This window comes from Callionymus lyra, chromosome 4 (assembly GCF_982586985.1).
Source record: "Callionymus lyra chromosome 4, fCalLyr1.hap1.1, whole genome shotgun sequence".
NCBI classification, from domain to species: Eukaryota; Metazoa; Chordata; class Actinopteri; order Syngnathiformes; family Callionymidae; genus Callionymus; species Callionymus lyra.
Genome location: NC_141821.1, coordinates 22,146,858 through 22,173,667, shown reverse-complemented (window position 1 = coordinate 22,173,667; position 26,810 = coordinate 22,146,858). Strand labels below are relative to the sequence as shown.

General features: G+C 38.0%; 1 protein-coding gene across 2 annotated transcripts in view; it reads right to left on the bottom strand.

Annotated features, from left to right (window-relative positions):
* Nucleotides 1–3,073: 3,073 nt before the first annotated feature.
* pou6f2 (POU class 6 homeobox 2) overlaps nt 3,074–26,810 on the bottom strand; it is a 98,043-nt gene continuing 74,306 nt past the window's right edge. Inside the window, exons 6-9 of one of the 2 annotated variants that reach the window (XM_087789199.1) lie at nt 18,416–18,625; nt 14,688–14,841; nt 8,336–8,504; nt 3,074–4,321 (exon numbers count right to left, since the gene is read on the bottom strand). In XM_087789199.1, the coding sequence (XP_087645325.1) occupies nt 3,814–4,321; nt 8,336–8,504; nt 14,688–14,841; nt 18,416–18,625 (1,041 nt within the window). In that variant the 3' untranslated portion in view covers nt 3,074–3,813. The remainder of the gene's footprint in view (nt 4,322–8,335; nt 8,505–14,687; nt 14,842–18,415; nt 18,626–26,810) is intronic. The other variant, XM_087789200.1, reaches the window with a different exon arrangement.

Sequence of the window (26,810 nt, the reverse complement as noted above, 5' to 3'; positions counted from 1 at the left end):
TCTATACAGGACTCTGTGAGGAAATAATATGAATGAAGGAGACAAAACAATCGTGTGTCACACAGTTTAAAAAAAAAAGAAAAGACACAGGTTCTTCTTGTCGGTTGGAAGTGAGGTTTCTCTGAATGACTGTACATGTGATGAGTCTCAGGATTGTCAACATCGATGATCTAGTCTTCTGTACAATGTGCATATCTATAGAGCTTTGGTCCAGCTTTGACGGGGCGAGCCAAGGAAGGCTGTCGTCGCCCCAACATTTTTGGTTCGTAGAGTTTCAGATTCAGCTCTGAGGCTTGAAAAGTGGTTGGTCCAGATAGTTTTTTTTTTCGTCTGTAAAACAAAACAACAGAGAGAAGCTGTGGTCGTTCACGTGTGTGCGGATGCTACAAAACAGACGCTAAAAACACTCCTGCCTGTGCTGGATTTTTTAAATTCTATACTACACAAAAATAAATAAAAGTAATGAGGCGACAAGGAGGTGGGTTTGTATTGGCCAATCTGAATCAGACACTCAAGCCATCTGGGCGACAAAAGTAATCGGCAACTTCTCGCCATTCGTGGCATCTTAGCCACGAATGATTGTGAAGTAGAATCTGGGGCGGAGGTGGATTGTGAGTTAAAACTGTAGAGCGAGGATAAGCAGTGCTTACAAAGTCTCTCAAAATAAGGAAAGTAGATGTTGACATTTTCTATAGTCTGAACCACCGTATTTCGCAACTGCTTTGTTAGATATTTCTCCACATATTTCGTCCAATTTGATGCTACTACAGAATCGTAGAAGTGTTTCTACGGTTCGGTGCAAGCAGTCGGGAGAATTCCCAAGTTTTGGAATGAGTCAAGTGGTTGCACTTCTATGTGTATTAATATTAAAATGTTATTCATTCATCTACTTTAGTTATTTTAACAAATGCTTTTCACTGCGTAACGTTTCGCCACACGAACCGGTGGCAGTGGGTCTCTTTATGTTTATCATGGCTGTGGTACTGCAAGTACTTTTGAAGTTTTCAGGCAGAAAAAAAATGGGAAAGTGACGCAACAGAATCTAGACAGACTCTTGAGGCAGGACTGGAGACCTTTCAGTTTTCACAGTTGCAATTACACAGTTCTAACAGTAAGGGGAGCCCAAAACAAATATGTTCAATCTCTCGAAGTCTTCCCTTAATTCGCGTAATCTATTACAACATTTTTAAAGAATTCCTAGTGGCTATTCTGCTAAAGAGACGCAGGAGAGAGGTGGGTTATAAGTTTGCTGGCAGTTAAACTGGTTTGATAGTTTTATTAACCAAGCTGATAGGAAATTAATTAATTGAAGGGAGGTCAGGAAAACATATTTCCAGATGCTACTTTCAATATATGAAACCATTATCGCCTCTGACTGGCCCAACACAGAAGACATAATAAAATGGCTGCAACGATGTTGGAACAAGTTTAACATGAGAAATAAAACAGTGTCTCGAAAAAAGACTCGTCTTAACTCACGGTGACATCATGACTCACATCAAAAGAGATCAACATTATTTTCTTATAAAGTCCTTTTTTTTCTATCGATTTACAGAGAGAACGTCTGAAGACGAGTGACGTGACGCGCGGACACGGAAATAAAACAGACACATGACTCAGAATAAATTGCATCACATTTCACCTCGTGTCAATTTCAGTTGACTCGTTCTGACATGTGACACTCCTTCTCAGCAGTCACCTCGTTTTTGTTTTTGCTCTTGGGGGGTTCGGACGAGGCGCCGAGCGCTGGATTATTGATGTTCCACCATGAATTCCCAACGTTCTCTTGCAGGCAGACACGGAGTGTTGGCTTTTTTAATGATAAACCCACATTTCAGTTCTTACAATCACATAAACACAAAGTAAATATTCAGGAATAAATAAACTTAAATGGAAAGTAAATAAATAAATAACAATTTGGTTTACAAAATGTTCAGTTCAGACAAGTTTTTTTTTTTTATTGCAACCATCACATTAAGAATCTGTTAGCATCATAAATAATACACTTGATGTTATAAATACCCTGAAAGCAACATGTATTACACATTTCTGCCTTTTGTAATAAACAATTTCATGTTCATTTGGGAAAATCTGTGTCCGGGCCTTGTAAAGCTTTAAAAAAAATTATATTATTTTGTAATTTTTTCATAATTCAATAAACAAATGTGTTTTTCTCAACTTTTTTTGTTTTTGTTTAAAGACTTGTTTTTAAAATGATGATTAAAAAAAACAAAAAACAAATTGTGATGTTCAGTTTCGAACAGTTATTTTACCCTGCAACTGACAAACTTATTTGTTTTATAATATTGATTTTATTCAGTTTTGTGTAATTTGTCGTTCAAGTAAGTTTTTATTTGTTACAGTTGTAAACACAGGCCAAAGCAGTTTGTATTTAATGTCCTTGACTTGCACTTTAAATCCATCTTTGCTTTAATTGTGAGAAGCTAACATTAGCATTTAGCTTCTCTTTGGTTTATTTTGACCTGACTCGTCCTCTTTCAACTAAACTTTCAACTCATAATGTTTTTGTGTGTTTGACACAGTCTTATAGTTTTTGATGAGGAAAATATTTTTCTACATTATCAAAAAAAAAATGCAATGTTGCTTTGCATTAAGGAACTTAATAGTTGTCGCTAACTGTTAGCATAATGTAAATATACAAAAGAAATCTTCACAGGCCTTAAAAAAAACGTTTTTTTTAATAGGGTCTCACTTTTGGATAAAATTCGTCGTATTATTGAATAATTTATCACAAACACAGAAACATATCACATGTTACACTCAGATAAAGCTGTTTTATGTCAGAAAAGCTTCAGGTTCAAGTCTTGAGTTTCATGACCTCGATGACCTCAGTTCGCCAAAGAGCCACGTGTGTGTCGACGAAGTCAAATCACAAGTAAAACAAACACATAAAGCCTCAAACAAATGTTTTATCTTTGTACATTATAATTAAAGGTCTGCTTGTTGGAAAAATAAAATCATAATTAAAGCAATTTTTGAACCTTTTTTTTTTGGAAAAGCTGAAATATACAAAGCATATCTTTGAAATCCATGATGACATTTTTGTTTGACATGATTTTTTTTCGTTGTTTTCTTATCTGTTAAAGTTGATTAAAATACGTTAGAAAAATGTGTCAAAAATGAAAAGTCTTGTCGAATCCTTGAGCGGACGTGTATGTGTTCTTTGGCTATCAGGCTTTGGCAACAGAATGAGCGAGAGAAACCAAAAAACAAAGCTGCGATCACAGACTCACAACCACCATCATCTTCATCATCATCATCATCATCATCAACATCACTGGTCACACCGTGGCGGGAGAAAAACAAACACAACGACACAACTCAAGTTGTTTCACAGCTTCTTCTGTCCAGAGGTGATGGGATGGATCGCCCGAGCGCTCTGACTTCAAACCGCGTTTCTTCCTTTTTTTAAATATATTTACAGACAAAAGGGTGAAATGAAAAGCGAGAGAACGTGGACTCACACGTAGATTTGCTCGTACAAATGTAAAAATTTAGAGCACATTTACATTAGAAAATTATTCTGCGATGCAACAGACTTTGGTAGATAGTGTTTCCATTTGGTTTCTCGACTAAATCCCTTCCGCCGGAATTTTGGATGAATCTGCTCGTTGAAGAATGTAAAACTCAATTTTAAAGTCTTTTGTACATAATTCTCTGATATTACTCTCTTTTTTTTTAGTTTTTTTTTTTTTTTTTGGTTTCATCGAGGTCATTTACAGAATCACACTGACAACACAGGCTGATGGAGGCGGTTCCTCCTCCGGGGGTGTGTGTGTGGGAGGGGGGGGTTTATTTGGGGATGTCCTCCAGGGGGTCGGTGAGAGGGTCCATGCCGAGGCCGCCGCCCATTTCGGGCTGTTTCAAACGCTTGATGGTGTTTTTCAAGGCCTGCCTCTTGTTGCAGAACCAGACCCGGACCACCTCCCTGTCGTAGTTGAGTTTCTCGGCTATCTCCGTCATTTCCTGTCCGGACGGGTGCGTGTTCTTCTCAAAGTGGCTGTTGAGGATCTCCAGCGCCTGTGGGGTGAACGAGGTCCTCCGCTTGCGTTTTTTGGAAGGCTCGCTGCCGATAAACTCAGTCAGGTTCTGCATGCCGGACCGGTGGCGGGCTTCCGCCTCGGCCATCCAGCGCTCCAGAACGGGCTTAATCTTCTGGGCGCTTTTAGGGGTGATGTCCAACTTCTCAAACCTGGCAGGATATAAAAGGCCAGGGTTCAGTTTGCCAGTCAGACTGCTACCTACAGAGTTCTCTTGGGCTTCCTGTGGTAGGAAAAAGTGGCTTCTCAGGATGGTGTGTCTGGGGAGAATTGAGAAAAAAGAATCTTACTTTGGTGTCGCTGCCAGAACAACCATAACCTGATTCTAGTCTCCTCACCCAGAATGCCACGGGCTCTGAGACTCTTCCACACTACTACGACCCCCCCCGACTCCCTGCACTGACGCAACCCCCCCGACAAGTTACCCCTCTTCGTTTTACCACTGACATGACTCCGCTGAAACATTATGACCAACTGCAGCGGTCAGTGGCATCAAATCTCTTCATGTTGCGTCTTATCCTGGTGTTTTAAATAATGTAAATATCAGTTTGACCTTTACTCTATTTATTATATAAAAACAAAATTAAATACAAATAAAACCAAAGACTGAAAAAAGTTACATTAAAACTGTATCTTAAAATATGACTTATAAATAAAATTGTTAAGTTGAAATTGTTATTTTTTAATTACTAAAAATACAAAAAGCCTTAATTCTAAGGACAATGGACACAGTGTTAAAAGACAATAGAAGAATAATTTTATTTCCTCACAAAAAAGGGAATTAACAAAGGAAAATAAACGCTAATGAACCACAGTGAAAACAAACATGACAAATAGACATCATTTGACATAAATTCAATTTAGATGAATAATAAATAATGATGACAAGACATAAACACATAAAAACTAAAGAGAATTAGTTTAATTTATAACCTATGCATGGCTTTCTCACGCCTCGATCGACCGCTGTGTACAAGCAGCTGCTCTACTCTGAATATCTGGTAAATGACGTCGCTAAGTTATTTCTAAAAAAACATTCAAAAATGTTCAAAAATGTTTTTTTTAAATGTCAGCTGCGATCTTTGACCCTCATTTCAGCAGCAGTGGGAGAACAAATGGACCCAAACTAGAAAAATGTGTATTTCATATTCACACGACATCGTAGTAGTGTGGACGAGTCCGAGAGTAACTACTTTTTCACTTGGACTTTCAGCCCGACCTGGCAATCGCAGAGCAAGGAGAGAATATTTATAACTCCAGTCACTCAAGCACGCGAATACCACCCAAAAAACAAAGTATCTCCCAAATATTTAGTTAAAACAGAATTGTACTAATGCATGCAGTTAAATACTACGTCATCTTTTTATTCACATCTTGAATTATTCAGCAAATGTACATTTAATAAATTCTCAAACGCACTTATTCAGCATTAGATGCTAATGTTTGTTAACGATAATTTCTTTTTTTTACTCAACGTCGCCACCTGGTGCAAGTTTTGTTGATTGATTACAAATGCAAGTATGAGGATGAATGCGACGGGAAAACCGCCCCCCGGGAACTTTGAATAAGAAGAGAACGACGGGAGGTTAAAAGGGTCAGGAGCTGCTCTGGCGAGACAAACACTAGCTTGACATGATCAGTAGCTTTTAGTGCGACGCGACCACGGCCGCCATAGGTGTGATGGAAGGACAGCGGTGAGCCGGGGGGGGGGGGAGCCGGACCCTCGGGCCAGACGTCCGGTCACATCATCGATCCACAGGTACTGTGGCCAGATATGAAGTCGAGGAGCTGAGACATGAAAAAAGGGAACGATAGCTCCTTTGCTGGAACCCCAGAGGCCCTGAACGCATCACCTGCTCTGCTACACTTCAAGGAGAATAACTCAAATATTTAAAAAAGCTTTTAGAGGAAAATAAATGACACTCAAAGACTAGTAAAAAGAAATAAACTGTCCATAAAGTCTATTTTAGAGTCAATACATTTATTACTGATGTAAACTTTGCTTTATAAACACAGTTGAATAAATAAATAAATATTTATCATTTTCTTCAACGAGAAAACAACTTTTTTGACCATTCATGTATACAATGTTGAAGCTGAACATTGTGCATTTGAATTGAAATTTGTTCCATGTCACTACTATAAAGTCAGGATGTGCACTTTCACATGGACACAGAAAAACATGAATAACAAAATCAAACAAAAAAAATGCAATAAATTTAATAAAAATGATGTTACAAATGTGGCTCATTTAGACCAGTGTGATGATGAACTATTTTAAGTGACAAGATCTGCTTTTTTGTCTGAAAAAATAGCATTTTTGCCTAGTTTTATCATTTTACTACTTCTGTAAATCAATCACACTCCACATAATTTGGCTTTTGACAAACACAACTTTTTTTTCTTCTAACTATTGCAATACATTCATTTAAAGAAATGAATTTGACTGACTTTGAGTGAAATAACACATTTTTTACTCAACATTTAAGATGATTTTTGTAAAATTTATTTGGTCACAAAAGCTTATAATATATTATATTATTTCTCCATATAATATACAGTATATAAATATAAATATACTCTGTTCTATTTCAGACTCTGTTGCTGACAGTAGTTGCAGCTAGTTTGTTGGACGCTGACCCTCAGATGTTAACAAAGCAGCTGCAGTTTTGTTGGTAAACGCAGCCAAACTAGCAGGAGTTTGTCGGAGCTAATGAAGCGTCTGAGCCGCTGAGCAATGCGAGGAGACAAGATGGAGGCATCTGTCAGTGCGTGTTGAGCGTCCAGCTTCAGCACCGGCGCCCCCAGAGCTGCGGCGACATCCTCCAACTTCACGTCTGCCGTGATGCTAACTTAACTCAAGCGCGTGAAGTTGCGCCGCTACTTAAAACATCAGCGTGTCATGTCAGCGGCTCTTGCGTGTTTATTTTTGACGCTAATGGATTTTAATGTATGGTATAAATATTTCAATTATGCAGGCTGTGCATTTTTGATGTGGGATTTGAAGACTTTGCAACATTAGTCGAGCCGGGCCGCATAAGAACCCGACTCGGAACCGCTTCACATTTTATCGGCTGTTTGATGTTGATGGGATGAAAATTTAAAAAGTCTCGGGTGGAATTCTGTGACAAGTACAGCAGATATTAAAAGTTGGTGGAAATACGTCGTGTTCTTAGGCAAGTATTAACAATACAAAACAATATAATTATAATACACGTAACGTTGGATTGTTGGGTTCAAATATGATTTAGGCCTTTTTCTTTTTTAAGAATATTAAAAGGTGATTTGATTGTATAAAATAAATAAATAAAATGAGTTAAACAAATGAATAAAAGTCAATATTTTACAATAAAATATACAAAAAAACACCAACAAATAGCGAACAAAAATAAAAATCCATTAAAATAATGAAATGAATGTTAATCATATAAATAGATTAAGATTAGATTAATCAAAATTATTTGACTTTAATCATCATTAAATACATTTAGGAAGCGGTCAGCATTCTTACATTTGTTAATGTTCTAAAATGAATGTTCACGAGATACATAAACATATTTTATAGTTTAATTCTTCATCATTTCATTAATATAATTGTCCTATTTTGATAAGAACTGTGTTTTTGCTGCATTTGTTGGTGAATAAATATATATAAATAAGAAATACATGTATTATTCAACAACATAATAAGCACGAGTGTGATTATTAAAGATTAAAATAATAATATAATAATGCAGTTTCTATCGACACAAAGTTAAAATACGACTAACATAACATAACGAACGAAAGTGTTGACTTGAGTTAACAAAGAGTGGACGTCATGAGGGCGTGGATGAGAAACAGGTGAACGTTCAAAGACCTCCGGGACCGACTTAAACCGTCTGATCATCTCATGAATATATGATGCGGCGTTTACGTCTAAACGGTCCTCGCGCCGAGCACTAAACACGCCAATCTCATTACCGGATCATCACCGTCATGTTGCTCGCCGCTCATCCGAGACGAAGAGACCTTAGTAATAATTAAGTGCTTTAAGTGCTGCCTGTAATCCTGCTGCATGTATTTGGCATAAGAGACGCCGGCGCTGTCATGTCGGCGAGCGCCGGGACAGAGCGCAGACATGCTTCGTTTGTAATAGTCAATTATGTATTTTAATGTCTCTATAATGTGAGAGGATGAAAAATACATGACGGGCACCAGACGACGAGGCGGATGTGACAGAACTGGGACACGCCCGCCCGGAAGGGGGGGAGACGCCATCGGCTGCATCTTACCTGCAGATGGCGGACTGGCTGTAGGCCGGACCCTCGGCCGCGCTGAGCGCCTGGCCCACCTGCGTCTGGGTCAGGCCCAGCGACAGGCGGCGGATCTTGAACGCTTTGGCGAACTCTCGGATCTCCTCCAGGTTGACTCCGTCCACCTCGCTCTGGGCCGTCTGCGGGTCTGGATCACGAGACAACACGGTCATATTCATTCAGCAGGAGATTTTAGACAATATTTTGTGACTTAAAGTGATGGTTCATCGGAAATTCAAACTTCATTTTCTACTCACCCTAATGTCGACTAAATGTTGGATTTTTTTTTAGAGTAATCTGTTCTTTTTTTAGAGTTATAGGTAAAAATGTATGTTCATTTTAATGTAGCGACTGGAGCTCAGTGGTTTTGGTCTTCATCTACGTCCAAAAAGACAAAGACGCAGACGTTTATTTAGTGGAAGTTATTTCTCTCTCAGTTCCTGCTACAAGTTCATCCTCATTTAAACATACTGTATGTTTGCATACTCAAGATTTACGCTGATGGCCGAGCAGCTTCTGCTAAAAACTAACCGAAAATATACAGAATTAATACTTTTTTCTGAACAATTCCTCATGTCAAGGCTTCAATACAAGAGGGACGTTACAGGCGAGCAGTATGGAGGTATTTGGATGTTTTTAAGTGTATTTTTGGACGAAGACAAAGACAACTGAACTCCAGTCACTACATTAAAATGAACAAACATTTTTCTCTAAAACTCTAAAAAGGAACAGATTACTCTAAAAAAAATAATCCCAACTCTTAGTCGACATGAGCGGGAGTAGAAAATGAATTTGAATTTTTGGTGAAATATATCCCATATATCCCAGATGACCAAAAAAATAACCGATAATTAAAGCTTCAGGAGGAAAAGTCTTTACCAGAATGTAGTATTATAAGTTTTATTAAACCCTTGTGTTATCTCAGGGCCCAAAGGCCTGTAAACAGTGCTTGTGGTATCCCCTGTGTTGTCTCTGGCTCAGAGTGAACAACTTCAGTCACTGTTTCTATATTTCTAGAAGACATCCGATCGGTTGTATCGCAGGTGCAGCAGTTTAAGTCAAGAAGCCCAGATTCCATCTTTCAAAAAACTGCATGAAACTAATAGAAGATCTCTCCACAATATCCTTGGTCCGACCCAGGTCTCCTCCCATTAATCCAGATCACCTCAACATTAAAGAGATTTCAGACTTATCTACGCCTCTTAAAACCCATGACCTTTTCCTTCCCTCTCAGCACATGTTGGACTTATTCAACACTAAATAGATGGTCCTTTAAATGTGCTTTTATCTACCAGTGATTATCATAACATAATACCTTCATCAAAAAACATTTAAAATAAATGTTTTGCAATTGTAAATAAACTGAAAAAAATATTTTTTATGACACAAAACAATGTTGCAAGTTAAATGTATCCTATACTCACATTATTTGATTTAAGAAACTAAGAATGAATAATGTCTGAACAATTGTTCGAGTCTTGCAACTAGATCAACGTTTTAATTTGGATATTATGATAATGTAAATTATTTTGAATAAAATGAATTACTTCCATTTGTAATACTTGATAAACCTAATTATAAACCATGTTAAAACATAATCAAATGCCAATTATTTTGTCCGATGAATGAATCTATGATGCGTTATAAGGTAGAAAAGAGAAAACAAGCAGTTTTTATATAAGTGAGATATGATAAAATATAACTCACTTCTGACAATTTCCCAAAGGAGACCTCCTGAGGGATCAATAAAGTTTTACCTTACCTTACCTTACCTTCTGGAGAAGGTTTAGGATAATTGTCATACCAGCCATTAAAAGTAATATAATTTTCTTAAAACCCCGATTACTGTGTGTTAAAGTCCATTCCTTTCACAATAAGAGCAAATAACCCCAGGACAGGCCTGTGACTGACTGAGAATGAGAACCACTTCTGGGTCCTAACCCCAATTAAATAAATGTATTATTTAAAATAAAGTGAGGGTGGGAACGACTTAAAATGAATGAAAACATTTATCTCCTCTAAAGATTACTATTAAGAGAATGAAAAAAATAAAAAATAAAAGGGGAATCACATTTAATTCAAATATGAAGATGTTAAAAAAAACAAGAAGGATTTGGTCAAATGTATTAATCCACTACCACAAACATTTGATGAAATATATCTATTACTTTGATAAAATACACATTTTAGTAATAACACAAGTTAAATAAATATGTGCCAAAAACAAATAAACATGACAATCTAAAACATAATGAGTAAAATACCCTGAAAGATATATAAATCAATTAAAAAGATGGGCAAGTTGTGGGAAAATACCTTTAAAAAAGCGTCTCATAGGAAATATCATAATAATTAGAAAGTCATCACAAGATGACGTGTAAACCTTTGACCACAACTGTACAAAAACAAACAAACAAACAAACAAACAAACAAACGCTGAGTTGTTGCAAAGAAGAAGAAGAAAGTCTTTGTAGAAAGAAACTCTGCATTTGAGCAAATGAAAGGAAGAAACATCAGTGAATCATTTTGAAGAATTTGGCGGCTAATAAAAAGTGATTTCACGTTGTACATCAATGTCAGGTGCTCCGGCATCCTGCTTACCAAAGCAAAGTTTGTGCCTCTGAATTATTCATCCTGGTCATTATCAATGAATTATTAAAGGAATCCTCCAAGCGTATTTAAGCAAAAATCTATGGGCTGCCATCTCCTCGTGCATCATGAGTGACGTGTAGCGTATGCGGCGTGTTCCCGACGTGTGAACACTCGCAAGATGAGAGAGTGGAGAGTCAGGAGCGACTAAATGGGAGGGATGAGCACTCTGGGCTTCAGCTCCCATCATCTCCACATTGATGAGCATCTCTGAGCATCTCTGAGCATCTCTGAGCATCTCTGAGCATCTCTGCATCAGTCCCCGCGGACTCGCGCTAATGCTTCTCCTCTGGCTCGGACTCCTCGTCCATTTGTGTTCCTGGACTCTCGCAGGTCACGTTAGATGTTTATACTCCTGGAATATGTCGCGTCCTAAACTGCATTAACACGATAAGAAGCTGAGATGAGTTTAGTAGCAAGTCTGGTTAAGTTGATCAACTCTAAAGTCTGGTTAAGTTGATCAAGACCACATGTCTTCAATATTAGTCTCCAGTATTGTTAGGGTTCGATTAAACGTCCTATATCAAATAAATGCACTATAACATGACCTTTTCTGAGTGATTTATAATACGAATACAACATGACTGTCAAATTGACTTGATGAAATTAGTGAAATGTAAGAACTTGATAATAATAACCTTATCAAGTTCTTACATTTTAATGTTTACGTGAAGAAAATACTTATTTTGATTATTAGACACAGGAATATTTGGTGTATCTCTACAAAGGTATGTAAGACACTGCTTGTTCCTCAGAGTTTTCTTTTAATCTTTAAAAAAAAAAATCCATTCAGACCTAAAGAAGCTTTTAGATATGGAGGCAGTTTTAACAAATTGAAATATTTCTGAAATAATCTTTTTCAAATGAAAATCTTGAGCTAGTTTGAAACCACAAAAGGAGTGGAGTAAAAGTATCATGATGTTCTGTTCTATGTTAGTCTTTGTATCCTTTGTCTTTGTTGTTTTTCTTTGATCTATATTCTTTATCTTTAGACTTAGTTTGTATCATCTTGTTCTTTCTCTTTATTTCTCTTTGTTCTTGTTCTTATTTTATTTTGCTATTTTTAATTAAAAATTGCTGTATTTGTTGTGGATAATCGGAAAAAAAATTCCCAAAAGAGGCCTCCTGAGGGATCAATAAAGTTCTACCTACCTACCTACATTTAAGTATTATATTAGAAAAATATTAGTGGTGTTATTAAAAATCTATATGGTGATATAATAATAATAATAACAATAATAATAATACTAATGCTAATAATAATAATAGTAATAATAATAATATATTTTTCACGACACTGTATTGATATTAGTACTGTCGATTATTTTATTTAGGCTTTTTATTTTCCACGATAGTTCTGTAATGGTTTACAGTTCAAAAAAGTGTTTAAATTAAATTAATTCCATTTTTTTAGTGTTTGTTTTTATGTTTTTCTTCTGTTGTTCAATTAAATTTCCGGCCGATAGATGGCAGCAGTCATTATGTCGTCCGCAGATAAAGCAACAAGAAAATCCTAGCAATGACTGAGGATGAGAGGATACAGTCGACTCCAGCAACTTTTAAAGCTGACGTTTGGACATATTTAGGTTTCAAATAAATTAAAGCAGTTACGACTTTGTCATGATTCATATGGTTTGAAAATTCTGCAACACCAGAGATCAAGTACTCGACAATACTACGAATATATCCTTGTTCCTACAGTATCAGGATATATTGTATCTTTGTCCCTGTATCATGATATGTATCGTATAGCCAACATCTTGACAATACACACCCCTAGAAAATAGATAACTACACAATAATGTGGGTCATGGATATATTTACACCTCAGAAATTGATTTTTTTTTTTTTAAACGTTTTTGTTTTTTACTTTGATGGACAACTGAGCGTCTCATAATACGATGACGCTTTCAGAGACTCACTGCTTTTTTTAATCAGTTTCCTCTGTTTGTGTCCAGTTGTGACATTCCATCATCTCTCTCTGGCGGACGACCGACTCTGTCAGGAGTGTTTTCCCTCTATTTCCTCTGTAAGTGACACTGAGAGGAAGTGATGCGTTCCGTACTCAGCATAAAGCATTAATTCCATTTGCCCTCTTGATTCGGTGCAGTTCTCCGAGCGGTTCGGCGAGATCTTTCCCAGGCGAGCGCTCGTACATAAACACCATGTTTACCATCGGCTGATCAATAGCGACTGAGCTTTATGATTAAATTCGGCTGCTTTTTGTGGCTGCTTTGGAAATACGTTTACATGGCGTTTCGGTGAATTGGCTCTGACAAATGAAATTTATTTGAGAGTTTTTAAAGGCTATAGCTGCACGTTGACAGGCCGTGACCCGGTGATTTATACGGCTCCTCCGCGGGCTCGTGAGCGGAATTTATGTTTATTATACGCAGCGGACGCCACTTTGAATCGTCGAATAAAGCAGCGATGTGACAGAATAAAACAATTGCAGGAGGCGTATCAGTCAGGCACTGTCCACACGTCGGTACTGGAGGCTGTCATGTTACGGTAAACCACTTCTTCACCTCAACTGCTCCCAAGATTTGGAATATAAATAAATATAAATGCTTCATCCAGGAAGAGCTTTTCTCCGGACTCTTCCTGGAACGTCTCTGTTGCTGTGTCCATACGAACTTCATGGAATTATCACAATGATTTAATAATAAACATACGTAGTTTGTTGTTCTTATAGGTCAAGTTAAGTGAATTAATAAACCTCAAATAATTTTATTTCATTTTATACTGAAAGAAATCCATATATAGGCCATGAGAGAGCGCAGAACTCCTCCAAGCAGCTACTATTGTCATTGTTTTATCCACTAAAATTGTCCAAAATTTGTCATTTGTCAAATTTTTTAGCATTTGAAATGTTATTAAACAAAGAGCTTAATATGACAGAAGCCTATGGAACATGCTAGCACTACACAGTTGACAGACAGTGAAGAATCCAGATGGTGATTTAAAACAATACAATATTTTTCTTTTTATCGACAATACCTCAGAAATTTACAGGATCCCTTCATAAATTTTTCTCACAGACAGATAAAGGTTTTACTTCCCTCTGAGGTATAGGTACAGTACCTACAGTATGTGTGTTTTTTTTCCAACATTAATATGAATACATTTCTCCACATTGTTATCTGGAGTAAAATTCAGACTCATATTTAGCCAAAGAAAAACACTAGCATTAGCAAGTATGCTAGTGTGACTTAGATCCAGAATAACCACTGATGTAGTTGAAACTTTACTACTTTTGATGGAATTACAAATAATTGTATATATTTTAAAACCTTAGACAAGCAATGTCGCTCACTTTAAGATAAAAATTAAGATTACTGATAAACCGCTAAAATAGCTAACAAAGCTAACATTGCTAACACGGCTTATGAGTAACTTTTACAGGAAGTTAAGACACTTAAATATAAAATAATAATTTTTAAAATAATCATTGTATATTGAATATATATTTAGATTTTTTTCCGTTTAATTTTCAACATTTACAATTATGAAAAAATACTTTTATGTTTTTTTTAATATTACAAGTTTAATACTAGTTTTGAGATATCACTCTTTTTTTTAGTTGCGTCTTTTTGTGTAATGTTAATGATTTATTCTTCACATTAGGGTAGAAACATCTGAACAGATTGAGGAAGAGACGGTAAAAGACGTCATGACTTACTGCTGACCAGCTGCCCCACGCTGAGCGCCGAGGACGAGGAGGAGGTGGAGGACGAGGACGAGGCCTGGTGGAGAGGACTCTGTCTGTGAGGCATGTGGAGCAGGTTTGGTTGAGCGGAGGTCGGACCCGTCTGACCCTGCTGGGCTGGAGGCAGCTGCACACAAGCACAGGGACGTCGATCAAACACTAGCACCCGTCATCCCTGCTGCACTGGAGATGAATCGTCGAGCTCATGGTCAGAAATACAAACATTTGAGGTTCAATTGACTAATAATGAGTGTCATGTGACTGTATGAAGAAATACATACAATGTGTTTAAAAATGATTATTATGTTGGATTTAATGACTGTTCATTTAAAATCAAAAACAACAAAAGAACAATAACGTTTTTAGTAAAAAAAAAAGTTCCAAAAGTTATTGAAATGTATTTAAATAATAATTTACAAGATTGAAAAAAATAATAAAAACTACTTACAATTGTATTTAACTGACAAGAAAGAACAAAAATAATGAGAAAAGTGATCAAAAGTTATTGAATCATATTTAAATAATGATAATATTAATAAAGGAATAAAAACTACTTAAATTGTATTTAACTTAGAATAAAAATATACATGTGAGAACAAATAACAAAAAAAAAAATTGAGATTTAATTGAGAGTTAATCAAATTAAAATAATAATAATAAGATAATAATAAACAAGATAAAAACAAAATAAATAAAAAATACTTAAAATTGTATTTAACTGAAATTAAAGATAGCACAAAGTTAATAATAAATACCAATAACAATCTGAAGTCATTTAATTAAATTAAAATAAAACAAGATTTTTCAAGAAGGAAAAACAATGATTTTCAGGAAGAGGAAAAATCTGAATAGATGCTACAATTTTACATATGTATCAATCATTTTAACAAAAGTAAATAAATGTGAGGGAGAAGAAAATGTGTGAAAAATGTGAAGCAAGCACAACATATACATAAATATATAACAATATTCTTAACAATAATAAACAAATCAATAAATTGATAGAGAAAAAAAAAGTATTTGACAAAGAATAACAATATGGATGATTATAAATAAATAATAATCTCATGTATGTGTTGAACTCTAACTGTATGTTGACGATTAGAGTGACAAACATTTAGACAATTCACCGAAAACTGCTTCCCTAAAAAGAGAGCAGGCGGCTGCAGCAGGAAGTAGCTTTCGATCGCGAGAATCGACGCAGGAAACTCAGGTGGACGAGTGTGAAGAGAACAGCTCACGACAATTAGACGACTCTCTCTCCCCTCCACAGACGGGCGAGCAGACTAATCAGCGGAGAGTAAATAAAAGTGTGGACCCAGCAGTCTCTGCACATCAAACACTGCACACACACTCGCGCTCCGACGCCACGGAACAATGTATTTTCATGTTTTATGCACATTTGATTTGCGTTTACACGATCAAGATGGCTGAGCTGCAGGGGCGTCCCCGTGAGCGTGGACGGCTCCTTCTCTGCTATTAATTATTTTCTCCGTGGCATGTGTTTGTTTTGGATGGCGGAGGGTGTCACCGGCGCCGAGCGCTCCGTCAGGACCGTTGACAGGCTCGGAGAATTATCTGGCTTCACTGGAAATGTTCCAGACTGTAGACTCCTGACAACCGTAAATTATGCCGGGGACAATGTGTTCGCTCGGAGACGGCACCGTAAACACTATTTGCAAATGTGATCATTCGTGGGGAGGAGAAGAAGAAGAAGATCAGTCCGAGTTCACTCGTCCACAGGAGTCTGGGACTCGGTGATGGTGATGTCATCGTTAAAGAGCGATGGAGGTGCTGACGACTATCGTATCCAGGCGTGTTCCTTAACCAGAGTGGACCATTTGAACTTCTCTCAGTTCTCTGGACAAGAGTGGACTTAACAACCGATTGAACTGCCTTCTTCCTATGAGAGGAAGCAATAGAGGTTCTGATCCAAGTCTGTAATGAACGACTGAGAACCTCGAAGAATTGTTTCTTGTGATACAACTCAAAAAAATGCTAAATATAACAGTTACTACAGATGATGTGGAGTCACGAAGCTTTTCGGCTGAATAGTTGTATTTCTTAGTAGCGTCTTCTACACGTGACAGGTATTAGGAGCTCACTAAAATGACTACATTCATGGGTTGGACGGGCTGTAGCGATACACTAATCTCACCATATGATAAACTCAGCTTACGATGTGATAAATCGGTAAATAAGTAAGTAAGTAAGTAATATTTATTTATATAGCGCTTTTCCAGACCAGGGTCACAAAGCGCTTAAACAATCAAAACAATACTCAAAAAAGTACATACTTTAAAGATCAAGATAATACTGAGAACAACACAGGAGTTCCAGAAAATCAAGGAAAAGCCTGAACAAATAGAAACGTCTTAAGATGTTTCTTAAAGGAGTCAGTAGATCCATCAAGCGCAAAGAGAGAGGTAGCTCACGATACGATTCGATCCGATATATTCAGCTTACGATGCGATATATTTCCATACATTTGCATTCTTTTGGAATGATTTTAGTAGGACACTGAATTTTAGAGACATCTTGTGATTGTTCCACTCTCCTGGTTGAATTATTGGAACTGAAAGACAAAGTATGTCCAATAGTCAGCTGCTGGAGTCTACTGTATCCTCTCGTCCTCAGTCATTATCGGGATCTCTCAGGATTTCGTTTTTTCCTGCAGTTTTTCGCATCTTTTTTATTTTCTTTTCTTTGTTGAATTAATTGATAATTGATTTTTGTTTCTCAATATATATCCATTTTTTCTCACTGAATATTGTTTTATGCGTGGATATGGTTTTGACTTTTGAATGAGATAATTTTCAGGCTCAAAAAACAATACAAACTTTTCTTTCCAAACCTCTTCTCACTCCCTCTCAGTGAACCCATCGCTGATCAGGTGTGCCTTTTTTTTAATCTCCCTAAAAAAGTCTGGTTTACTGAGCAGGTGAATCCAGTCCATATGGGTCACAGCCGTTACCGTAATGACCCTTGTATGAGTGCATCACAGGTTCATCATCTGTGGAGTTTGAATTTCGTTGTTGCTTGATTTAGGATAAACCTTTTACATTTTCAGTGAAATTAGGATGTCAAATATTGTCGACAGCATTTTTAAAATAAGGGTTTAGTTGGAGGTGGTGTACTTACTTCAACACCTGACTAGAAGATATAAGATCAATGTTTTTTATATTGAAATATGAGTGAAGTTTAACTTCACTCTGATGCTGCTAAAATGAAACTTTGTGACAACAAGAGCGGTGCCGTCCAAACACTAACTTCCAGAGTGTCTCTGGTCGATGTCCTAGTCAGTCAAGAAGGGTCAGAAATCAAGCTAAACAAAAGAAAACCCCTCCAACCGTCCTCCTCCTTCATGCCCAACCATCTCAAATGTAGACTCTTCTCTCTCCTGAAGCCTAAAGAAATGACTGCTGTCGCTGGATCGGTGAAGCTGAAGAGAGTCTTTGATTGGAGATGGAAGGAAAATTTAGGAGGACAAAAAGTCTTAAGTGTCTCGGTTTTTGAAGTGTGGTGATGAAGTGATTTTTGGGGAGTGTTTCCCCTCAGCAGGGGCCAAACACTTGATGAAGAGTGTCCCGTTAACATCCACAAAAACCATCCAACAAAAAAAAAGTTGCTCGATGATTCATATCAGAAGTTTTTTTGTTTGGACAGAGTTCATTTTCGGCGTCTTCTCGTGCGTTTCGTACCTGCTGTCCGGGCTTGATTGGCGACAGCGTGATTCCCTGGGTGTTGATGACGGGCAGGATCTGATTGCCGATCACCGTGGCGATGATCTGGCCTTGAGCGTTGGTCAGAAGCTGAGGTGTAATTGGCTGTACCTGTAGTGCCGGGTTACCACCCCCTGATTGGTTGGAGGGCCCTGCAGAGTTGGGCATCAGTGGGATCGTTCCAATTATCTACAAAGGGGGGCGGAAAGAAGATGAAATCAGACGGGGAAAAAAAAGAGAAGAAGAGAAGAAGGAGCCGTGAGGCTAAATGCAGAAGCTGTCTGTTTTAATGATCTGAACCTCTGTGTCTGAATGACCTGCTCGTGGGAGGGAATACGATACAAGAAAAAACACAGTTTAGACAGTTACCTGCAGATATCTCAAGGACCAGAAATCATTTATTACAGTATAATACAACATGATACATTTCAGATTTGTGATTGAAAAGGTTGTTTTTTGAAATAACACAGGAAAGAAAAGGACCTGGTGAATGGAAACCAGAACTGAAATTGAAGTAAAAAGTCTTTAAATGAATGCTTCACGTGAAATAGTGACTTTATTGGACATTGTGTTTAAAAACAAAGTCTAAAAGAAATTTAGAGCTAATAAAAAAGGTAATAGTCTAAATGTATTTTTCCATCAAAACTAAATACATAACTTAGTATGTCATATATTACAATGTGTGATGGAAAAAATTACCGTAACTCTTCTATCAATATTGCGCGGCTCGATTATAACAGATTTTTCAAGTCAAAGTCAATTTATATACATTTCAGCAAAACAACTTAAACAACTTTAGTTTTAGAAAGAAATTTAGAAAATTTGAATAAATCTTCATTGTGAAAAAAAAAAATCAGACACAAAAAGCAAAAGTAAGTCATTTTTATTTCTAAAAAGAGCAACTAATGTGAAAACCCAACTCTCCTGACTCACTCTCATGTTTGAATTTTTTTGTTGAAGTCTTCTTCTCCAAAATACAGTAATTCTCTCATCATGACCATGTTTTGAACTTATTACTTTGTAAAGTTCTCCACCGTCTTAAATCTCAGCGAATGAGTGGTTTCGAGAGCAGAGTAAATTATGATGTAATAATGGGCTTGGCCCCCCGCTGCTTCTTTCTCAATACATATCCCTAGGAGACTCCTTGGATTCAAGACGCTGCATGATAAACAGATGCTTGCTTTGTGACCCTGGTCTCGAAAAGCGCTATATAAATAAATATTACTTACTTACTTACTTACTTTACCAATCACAGCAGAGTGGGCGTGGTTATGGTAAACACAATTTTAGCTTTAGAAAAAAAAAGAGTTTTCAGTGGGCGGAACTTAAGCATATTTTCTAATGTCTAATGTCCAACATCTATTTAAGATAAACTTAAATAAATACATAAGTTGCCACCTTTAAATAAGAAAGGTAAAACTCTACCCAGGATGAACGGTGAAGATCTACATCTAGTTAGTACATCTGGCACCAATGGTTGACTCAAAATCAATGATGTTTATTGGTTATCGAGACCTAGAAAAATACCGGTGTTTAAAATAAGATATTGACACTAAAACTGATGGAAAGAATAAGATTTTTGTCGGGGGACAAACATGGAGATCATTAAGATAGATTGTGTCTTCAAAATAAAAAGGCAATATCACGAGACTCATATTAAAACCTTTGGGACAATAAATGGGATCTAATGACCATATTCATGTGGATGTGTTTCTGTATTAGCATCAGTTTGTAAGACAAAAGACACACTCACCACAAACAAACGATGCGAGACAGTTAATTTGACCACATTTTTAAAAGTAGTTTCATTCTAGGGGAACTCTTTAGGTTGCTTAGTATATCTCAATGAACCCAAATAAGATATAAGGATTCATGTCATTTATTTTTTTAAACAATAATTTCTGATTTCAATTATTCATTTAACACAATAAATAAACACTCTTAAATTAACTTTAAATTCAATTTTAAATGAGAGTGTTACATAAGAGACAGCAGCTCTGAACAAATATTCTAATAATCTATTTAAAATAATAGTTTTTTCATCCAGATTAATTAAAAAAACCTACAAATAAAACTCCTTCACATCCAAATGTTTGGTGTCTGACTGCAGTGAGAGATGTAAATATAAAAACATCACCGGGAGTCAAATTAAATATGTTATTAAGAGTGCTTTGTACGCAGTAGTTTGCAGTGATCATCATTCAGGCTGAACCCGGTGAAGCCCCGGCAGACCGCTGCGAGCACCCGGCAAAGGTCAGCGCCCAATACCTGTGTGTGTGATGGTGCACACCACTGACTGTATTATCCATCAGCAGGGCCAGGACCGGGACGAGAGTGTGTCTCCGCTCAAGTGTGCGGTGTGTGCTTAAGTGTCTTTGTTTGTCTCTGCTGAGACGCTCACAGAGTGCTGGGAGACCCTGATTTCACCCGCTTTCTCACACACACACACACACACACACACACACACACACACACACACACACACACACACACACACACACACACACACACACACACACACACACACACACACACACACACACATGCACGCACACACACGTGTGGGAGGAAGTGGACGCAGAAGAAAACAATGAGAAGGAAGAGCATGAGAGACAGGAGCTTCAGATTCGACTCTCAGGGTCCCAGGGGTACTTAAAGGCTCCCCTCCGTCGGCCGACTCTCTCCTCCTCAGTGGCTGTAATCAGGAAAGGCAGATCAAAGGTGGCGGCGGAGTGTCACTGCAGCGTTTTAGCTCTCAGAGCTGCCACGAGTGCAGCTTTAGGGGGGACTTAGCGCCTCTTCACCATGATGAAGGTTAATGTCATCCTGAGTCGCCCCCCCCGCCACCGACCGACCCCCCCGCTGACACTGGTCCTCCACCGAGCCTCATTACACCAGAGAGAACTCAACACCCGTCATTGCAAATTCTCTTGCTCGGCCTCCAAATTTCGTCTTTGATATAAATATTTTTCAACTTCAGTATCGAGACAAGACTGTAGGACGGTGGGAAATGGACATAATGTACATGTTGTTGTAACCATGTGTCGTTCTGTTGCAATCGCAGTTCAGATGTTTTTGTTTGGGTACAAACGGAGGAATTCTGGGAGCCAAAGAGTGCTGTGAAATAGACAGGGGATGTGTTTCTTGTTCTCCACTAGAACTGTAGACTTAAAATGTATTTATTCTTCTTAATACAACTGGTCATTTAAGGTCACGAAGCAGCGCAACACTGTCCATCCTGGTTAGCAGTGGGTATTGTTTTGGTACCATCACACATTAGGACCAAGGTTTTTAGATACGGTCCTGGTACTTAAACAGGGCCACACATTTTTCTAAGGCAATTAAAAAAAAGATAAAAAACTATAATTGTCCTTCTTTTGTGATCTTTTGTAACAAAAAGTATCTGTGTTTTCTCCTGTCAGGTACTTTCAATCACTGAGCAAATGTTAAATTTTCAAGTATGTGATATTAAGATTTTCAATTGCAAACATTTTTGGACAAAAAAAAAGCGAAATGCAAAATGCTATAGTCTTTTGGAGTGATATCTTATTATAACTATATTGTAACTGTTTTAAAACCTTAACAGGAAATTTAAATATTACATTTTTGGGTACAGTTAACCAAATAAGTAATACATAGATAAGATATTTGGTATATATATATAAATAAAATAACTGTAGAAGAACAGCAGAAGAAGTAGAAGATAATTTCATTTATGCACCCGAAGAAGAGCCGTTCACAATAATTAAATGCTTTTAAATGGCCCTTTTTGAACAGGAATTGTTAACAGGATGTTATATAAGTCTATTATTGAGTTATTGATTAAGCATCGCTGTGGTTTTAACACCAAGTTCATCTCACCACACATATGCTTCCCCATCTTTCATTGAATTAACATCCAATCTTCTTCAAAAGTTCAAAAGTATTCATAATTTCTTACCTAGCGATATGTGTTTAATTCTCTCGAGGCCGCTGGACCTTTTGTCTGACATCTTAAAGCTCCGCATAAACTACTGGCAGAATAATTCATCTCATATTTCAGGCCACCGGGAGAGTGCGCGAGTGAAATACAGTATATTAAATAGCTAAGTGGTCACGGCAGCCATCAACAAATAAGCGCAGCATTACTCGACTCCCTGGTCTCTGCTGAGGGTATTACACCCCCCCCCCCTACATCCCCTCCCTTGTCTCTTTGACATAATAGGGAACGATCAGCGACAGAAAGGTTCGCCGGCAATCTGTAATTCATCCCTGCCACGGCTCATTTGCTTACCTTGCCTCGCATTAGGGAAGAGATAATTTATCTCTCTCTCGGCGCCTGTAATGTTCTGCTGCCACTTAGCATATTTTATTGCCCGGCCTGACGCCCGAGTCTCCAGAGTCCCACTGATCCTGCTTTGCATGCCACCACGGCGGGGGAACTTGTTCCGCTCAATTATTCATCATCATCGCACTAAGTGGTTGTTCTATAAGCATAATAGAGGAGCAGGAGTGTGACAGCTTCGCTCTGGTCCTCGTCTCCACGGAGCCAAGAGTCGCTCGCCGAGGAGACGTCAGGATCGCCTTCGGTTCAACCAAATAATCCTGATCTAAGGGAGCCATCTAGGTTTTCTGCGGCGGGACTACAAAACTCACTTAGGGTGGATATTTTAAGACAGCAGACTTCTCATGACAGGGAGGACAGAGTGTGCAAGACTTGATGGGGAGTTGTTGGTTAAACTCTGCCATCTGTAAATATATTTTAATACAATGTATTATTCATTTACCCATCCGTCTATCCATTTTTAAAAAAAATATTCTTCGACATTAGACAACCATTTCCATTAGGTCCATTTCTGCCTCTGCTATTTGACCTTCCACTAACTTTAGACCCTCAAGCAGATTTTTCCTTCACAACCAGAAGTTCAATGGTAATATTTTATAAGTTTTTATGAATTTTAACTCTCTGCCCATTCTTTACTCCCCTCAGAAACCTCTTCTAGCTCTTCTGGACCAACAAGAGACAAAGTCCCTCTATGTGTCCTGCCCTGGTGGAGAAACTCTTCTTCTTTCAGGAACAACTCTAAGTTGGTCCCAAAATTGGGATTATTTTCCTTTTAGCTTTTTCTTTCACCACAACCAACACTGAACTGAGCCATTTTCAAAGCCTCACTCCTGAACTGAACTCCTGTTTTTAAAACGGAAAATAACTTTAATTTGCAATTAAAAAAGACAGAAGAGGATATAAAAATGAAAACTCGTTGAATTGGAAAAGAAGAAGAAGAATCGATACATTTTTACAATGACCAATTCTTACAATGAAAAGTGTTTTCAGTGTTTTGGAAATAGGTTACAGTGTTTAAACTTTCCTCTGGTGATTTGTTTTCAACCTTGTATTTTTTTTCTACAAACAGCAACAAAGTCTGTGTTTCCCGCCGCCGCTAAAAGCTCCGGAGTCGAACTGCCCTCTGCGTTCTCGCCCCAGCAGAACTCATTAAGATTATGCTGCTCTTGTTTCCAGCGAGAAGTCATCTCATCCCTCCAGCCGGGGCAAATCCGTGTCTTTAGCCACGGTAGCCGCCAAACACCTCTGCCAACAGTGCCTTCTCCCTCTTACACGGCGATTTGAGACACACAAAAACAAAACTCTTTTTTCTATTTGAACACTAAAATACAGAAGATTTGGACTGAAGTACGGGTTTATTGCGTTGCTCCGTCTATCAAGAACCTTTAACATAATACTTTACAACAAACATCATGTTAACGTTTTTTCTATAAGCCAAGACAGGCCAGAAGATGGACTTAGGGTATTTTCATAAAACAATCTTTGATCTCCATTATAACCTTTTTAATATCACACAAGGCTTCTACGAAAAGATCCCATGAGTCAATTGAAAACAGCACAAAGTGAAGAAGTAAATGAAATTTCCTAAATACTGAAAAGTCTGTGACAAAGTTATCAGTTTTGTGTTGAACTGGTTAAAAATATAGACACTTTATATTGTGATCTTCTGTATGAGATAACTGTTGGTGTGATCGTTTACATCTAGCAGCATATTAACACTTCATCATGTCTTCAGGAGAAGTTTGGTAGTATGAAGGATGCAGAGAAGCAAGTAGAATCAGGACAGAATAGACGAATAGTTGTAGTATTTGGTCAGTAATTCATGGATAAAGAGGTAGAGAAGAGAGTGTAGGCGGGGGGGAACGACTCAGTATTGTATTGTATTGAGTGAAGTGAATTGAGCTTCAGACTAAGTCAGGCTCACAGTGGTGTAGGAAGGAGAGACAGTGGACATCCAAAGACGATCATAGACGAATGCTGTAGCGACTGTTGACCAAAATTCCTATTAAGTACAATCCTGAAAAAGTAATACATTTACAATACCAAAGATAAGAACCCCAGTTGTACCTCTTTAGTGGGGCTTGTATTGAACTTGCAGCGCTCCTATGGGTCTTCACTTGTTGGCCCGCACTAGCAGCGTCCTAAGGGTATCGAGCCCACAACCGGGGGCTAATGGCAGTGAAAAGGTGTGATGGGGGTTGGGTGTGGGTGCTGTGGGCGGACTGGAGTGTGGATTTTTTCCACACCACAAAAGAGTATTGCATTTCATAGCCCACGTTAGCGCCTCAAATAAAAGCCAGATTTAATACCGAATATGAAGTGTTTTGAGAAAAATCTATACCTTAACAACATTCTGGCTTTTATCCAGCGTTTTAATTACCGCGGCAGACGAGGCCAAGATAAAAGAATCTCATTGATTCTCCTTGGAGACTAAAGAGGCTCCGGCCGATATAATTAAGCTTTAAAAACATATTGGACTCCAAACATCCATCAAGCCTGCCACTTTTCAAGGTCCCTGCAGATCACTTCATAAAAAAAAAGGTCTTTTGACAGAATTGTCAGGAAATTAGAAAGGTCGTACGACAGCGAGCCATGTTTTAAATCTGAAGGAGACGTGAGTCGTGAGTGAGACCGTCGCCTGAACAAGAGACAGAAAGGACAGCGAGTGAAGGAGATTTCTGTCCATTCGTTGGACCTTCTTCCTTGAGATCCAGTCGGAGATGGTAAGGCGGTGTGATCTCAATGTGTTTGGGTAAAAAGAAGTGGTTGGGGGGGGGGGGGGGGGCAGACCTACTGATAGGGTAGTGCATGTTTCAGAACCCTGAGTCTGAATAATGCTGTGGAATAATGAGGCGGGGAGCAAAGGATGTAGCCCTGGGCTTTGACCGTCTCCGTGACCTGATTATGTCAGGGAGTGTCAGCCGCCAAGACACAACAAAAGCACAGAGCATCCCATCAAGACCACATCCACAGTGATCTGTCCCCAACGCTGCAGGCACCTTTTGAGCCAGGAACGTCCATACTGTCTCATTAGCCGCGTTTAGCATCAAACCAGTGGAACCGACTCACACTGGTGGTGGAACCTCGTGGGTGTTATCCCAGGAGCAGGACGTCTAATTTACTGGTGCATAGATGGACTGGTACTGTACGTCTTTAAGGGGTGAATGTGCCGCAATGTAGTTATTGTGTACTTGATAAGGCACTACATTGTCATTTAATCTATTAAAGAACTGATTTAATGTAGTGTCACATACGCCCGCTTTTGTGGCAAAACATGAAACATTTGACTTAAACATCACAGTGGATACATTTCCTGGGGGAGCCACGTTCCCTACTAGTTACAGGGAAAAATACAATAATAAAATCAAATGCTTTGGGACAATTATTCCATGGCATCTGATGCATTGCTTATAGAAAACTACTATGGACGAAACACATTTACAATATGTTAATAAACCTGTTTTTTTTTCCAAATAATATTTTTGGTCATTTTTTATCTTTTTCAGGGTTTTCAGTGGGAATAAGTTGAGGTGCCCTATTTATGTTTGAGATAAGATTTGACTGGAGGAGATCAAGTATCACTAGTGAGGGAAGAATACAGCAGACGCTCCCCCCGATCGGTGGTGGTAAAAAGAGAGCTAAGCCAAGAGGCAACGCAAATGGCCACAAACAGTGAACAGGTAGTTACTGAAATAACAAGATCGCAGGTACAAGTGGGCGGACATTAGCTTTCTCCACAGGCTAGCTGGACTCTCCTGGAGGTCGAGTGAGAAGCATGAGTCAATCTGTTGGGCTTCTCTGCTAACGTTGCTGCCCCTGCGACCCGACCCCGGATAAAAGACAGAAGACAAGACGAGGCTATTAAAAGTAAAATAAGAAAAAATAATAAATTGAAAAAGTGAATTTGGATATGTAAATGCTACATAGAAAATACCTATAACTCAACATAAAATGTGTTCATTGACATTAGTTTTTAATCTATTTTTTCTACAATAATACTTGTGCTGTAACTCAGACTTTAACGCAGTATTTTAACAGTGAGAAGGACAT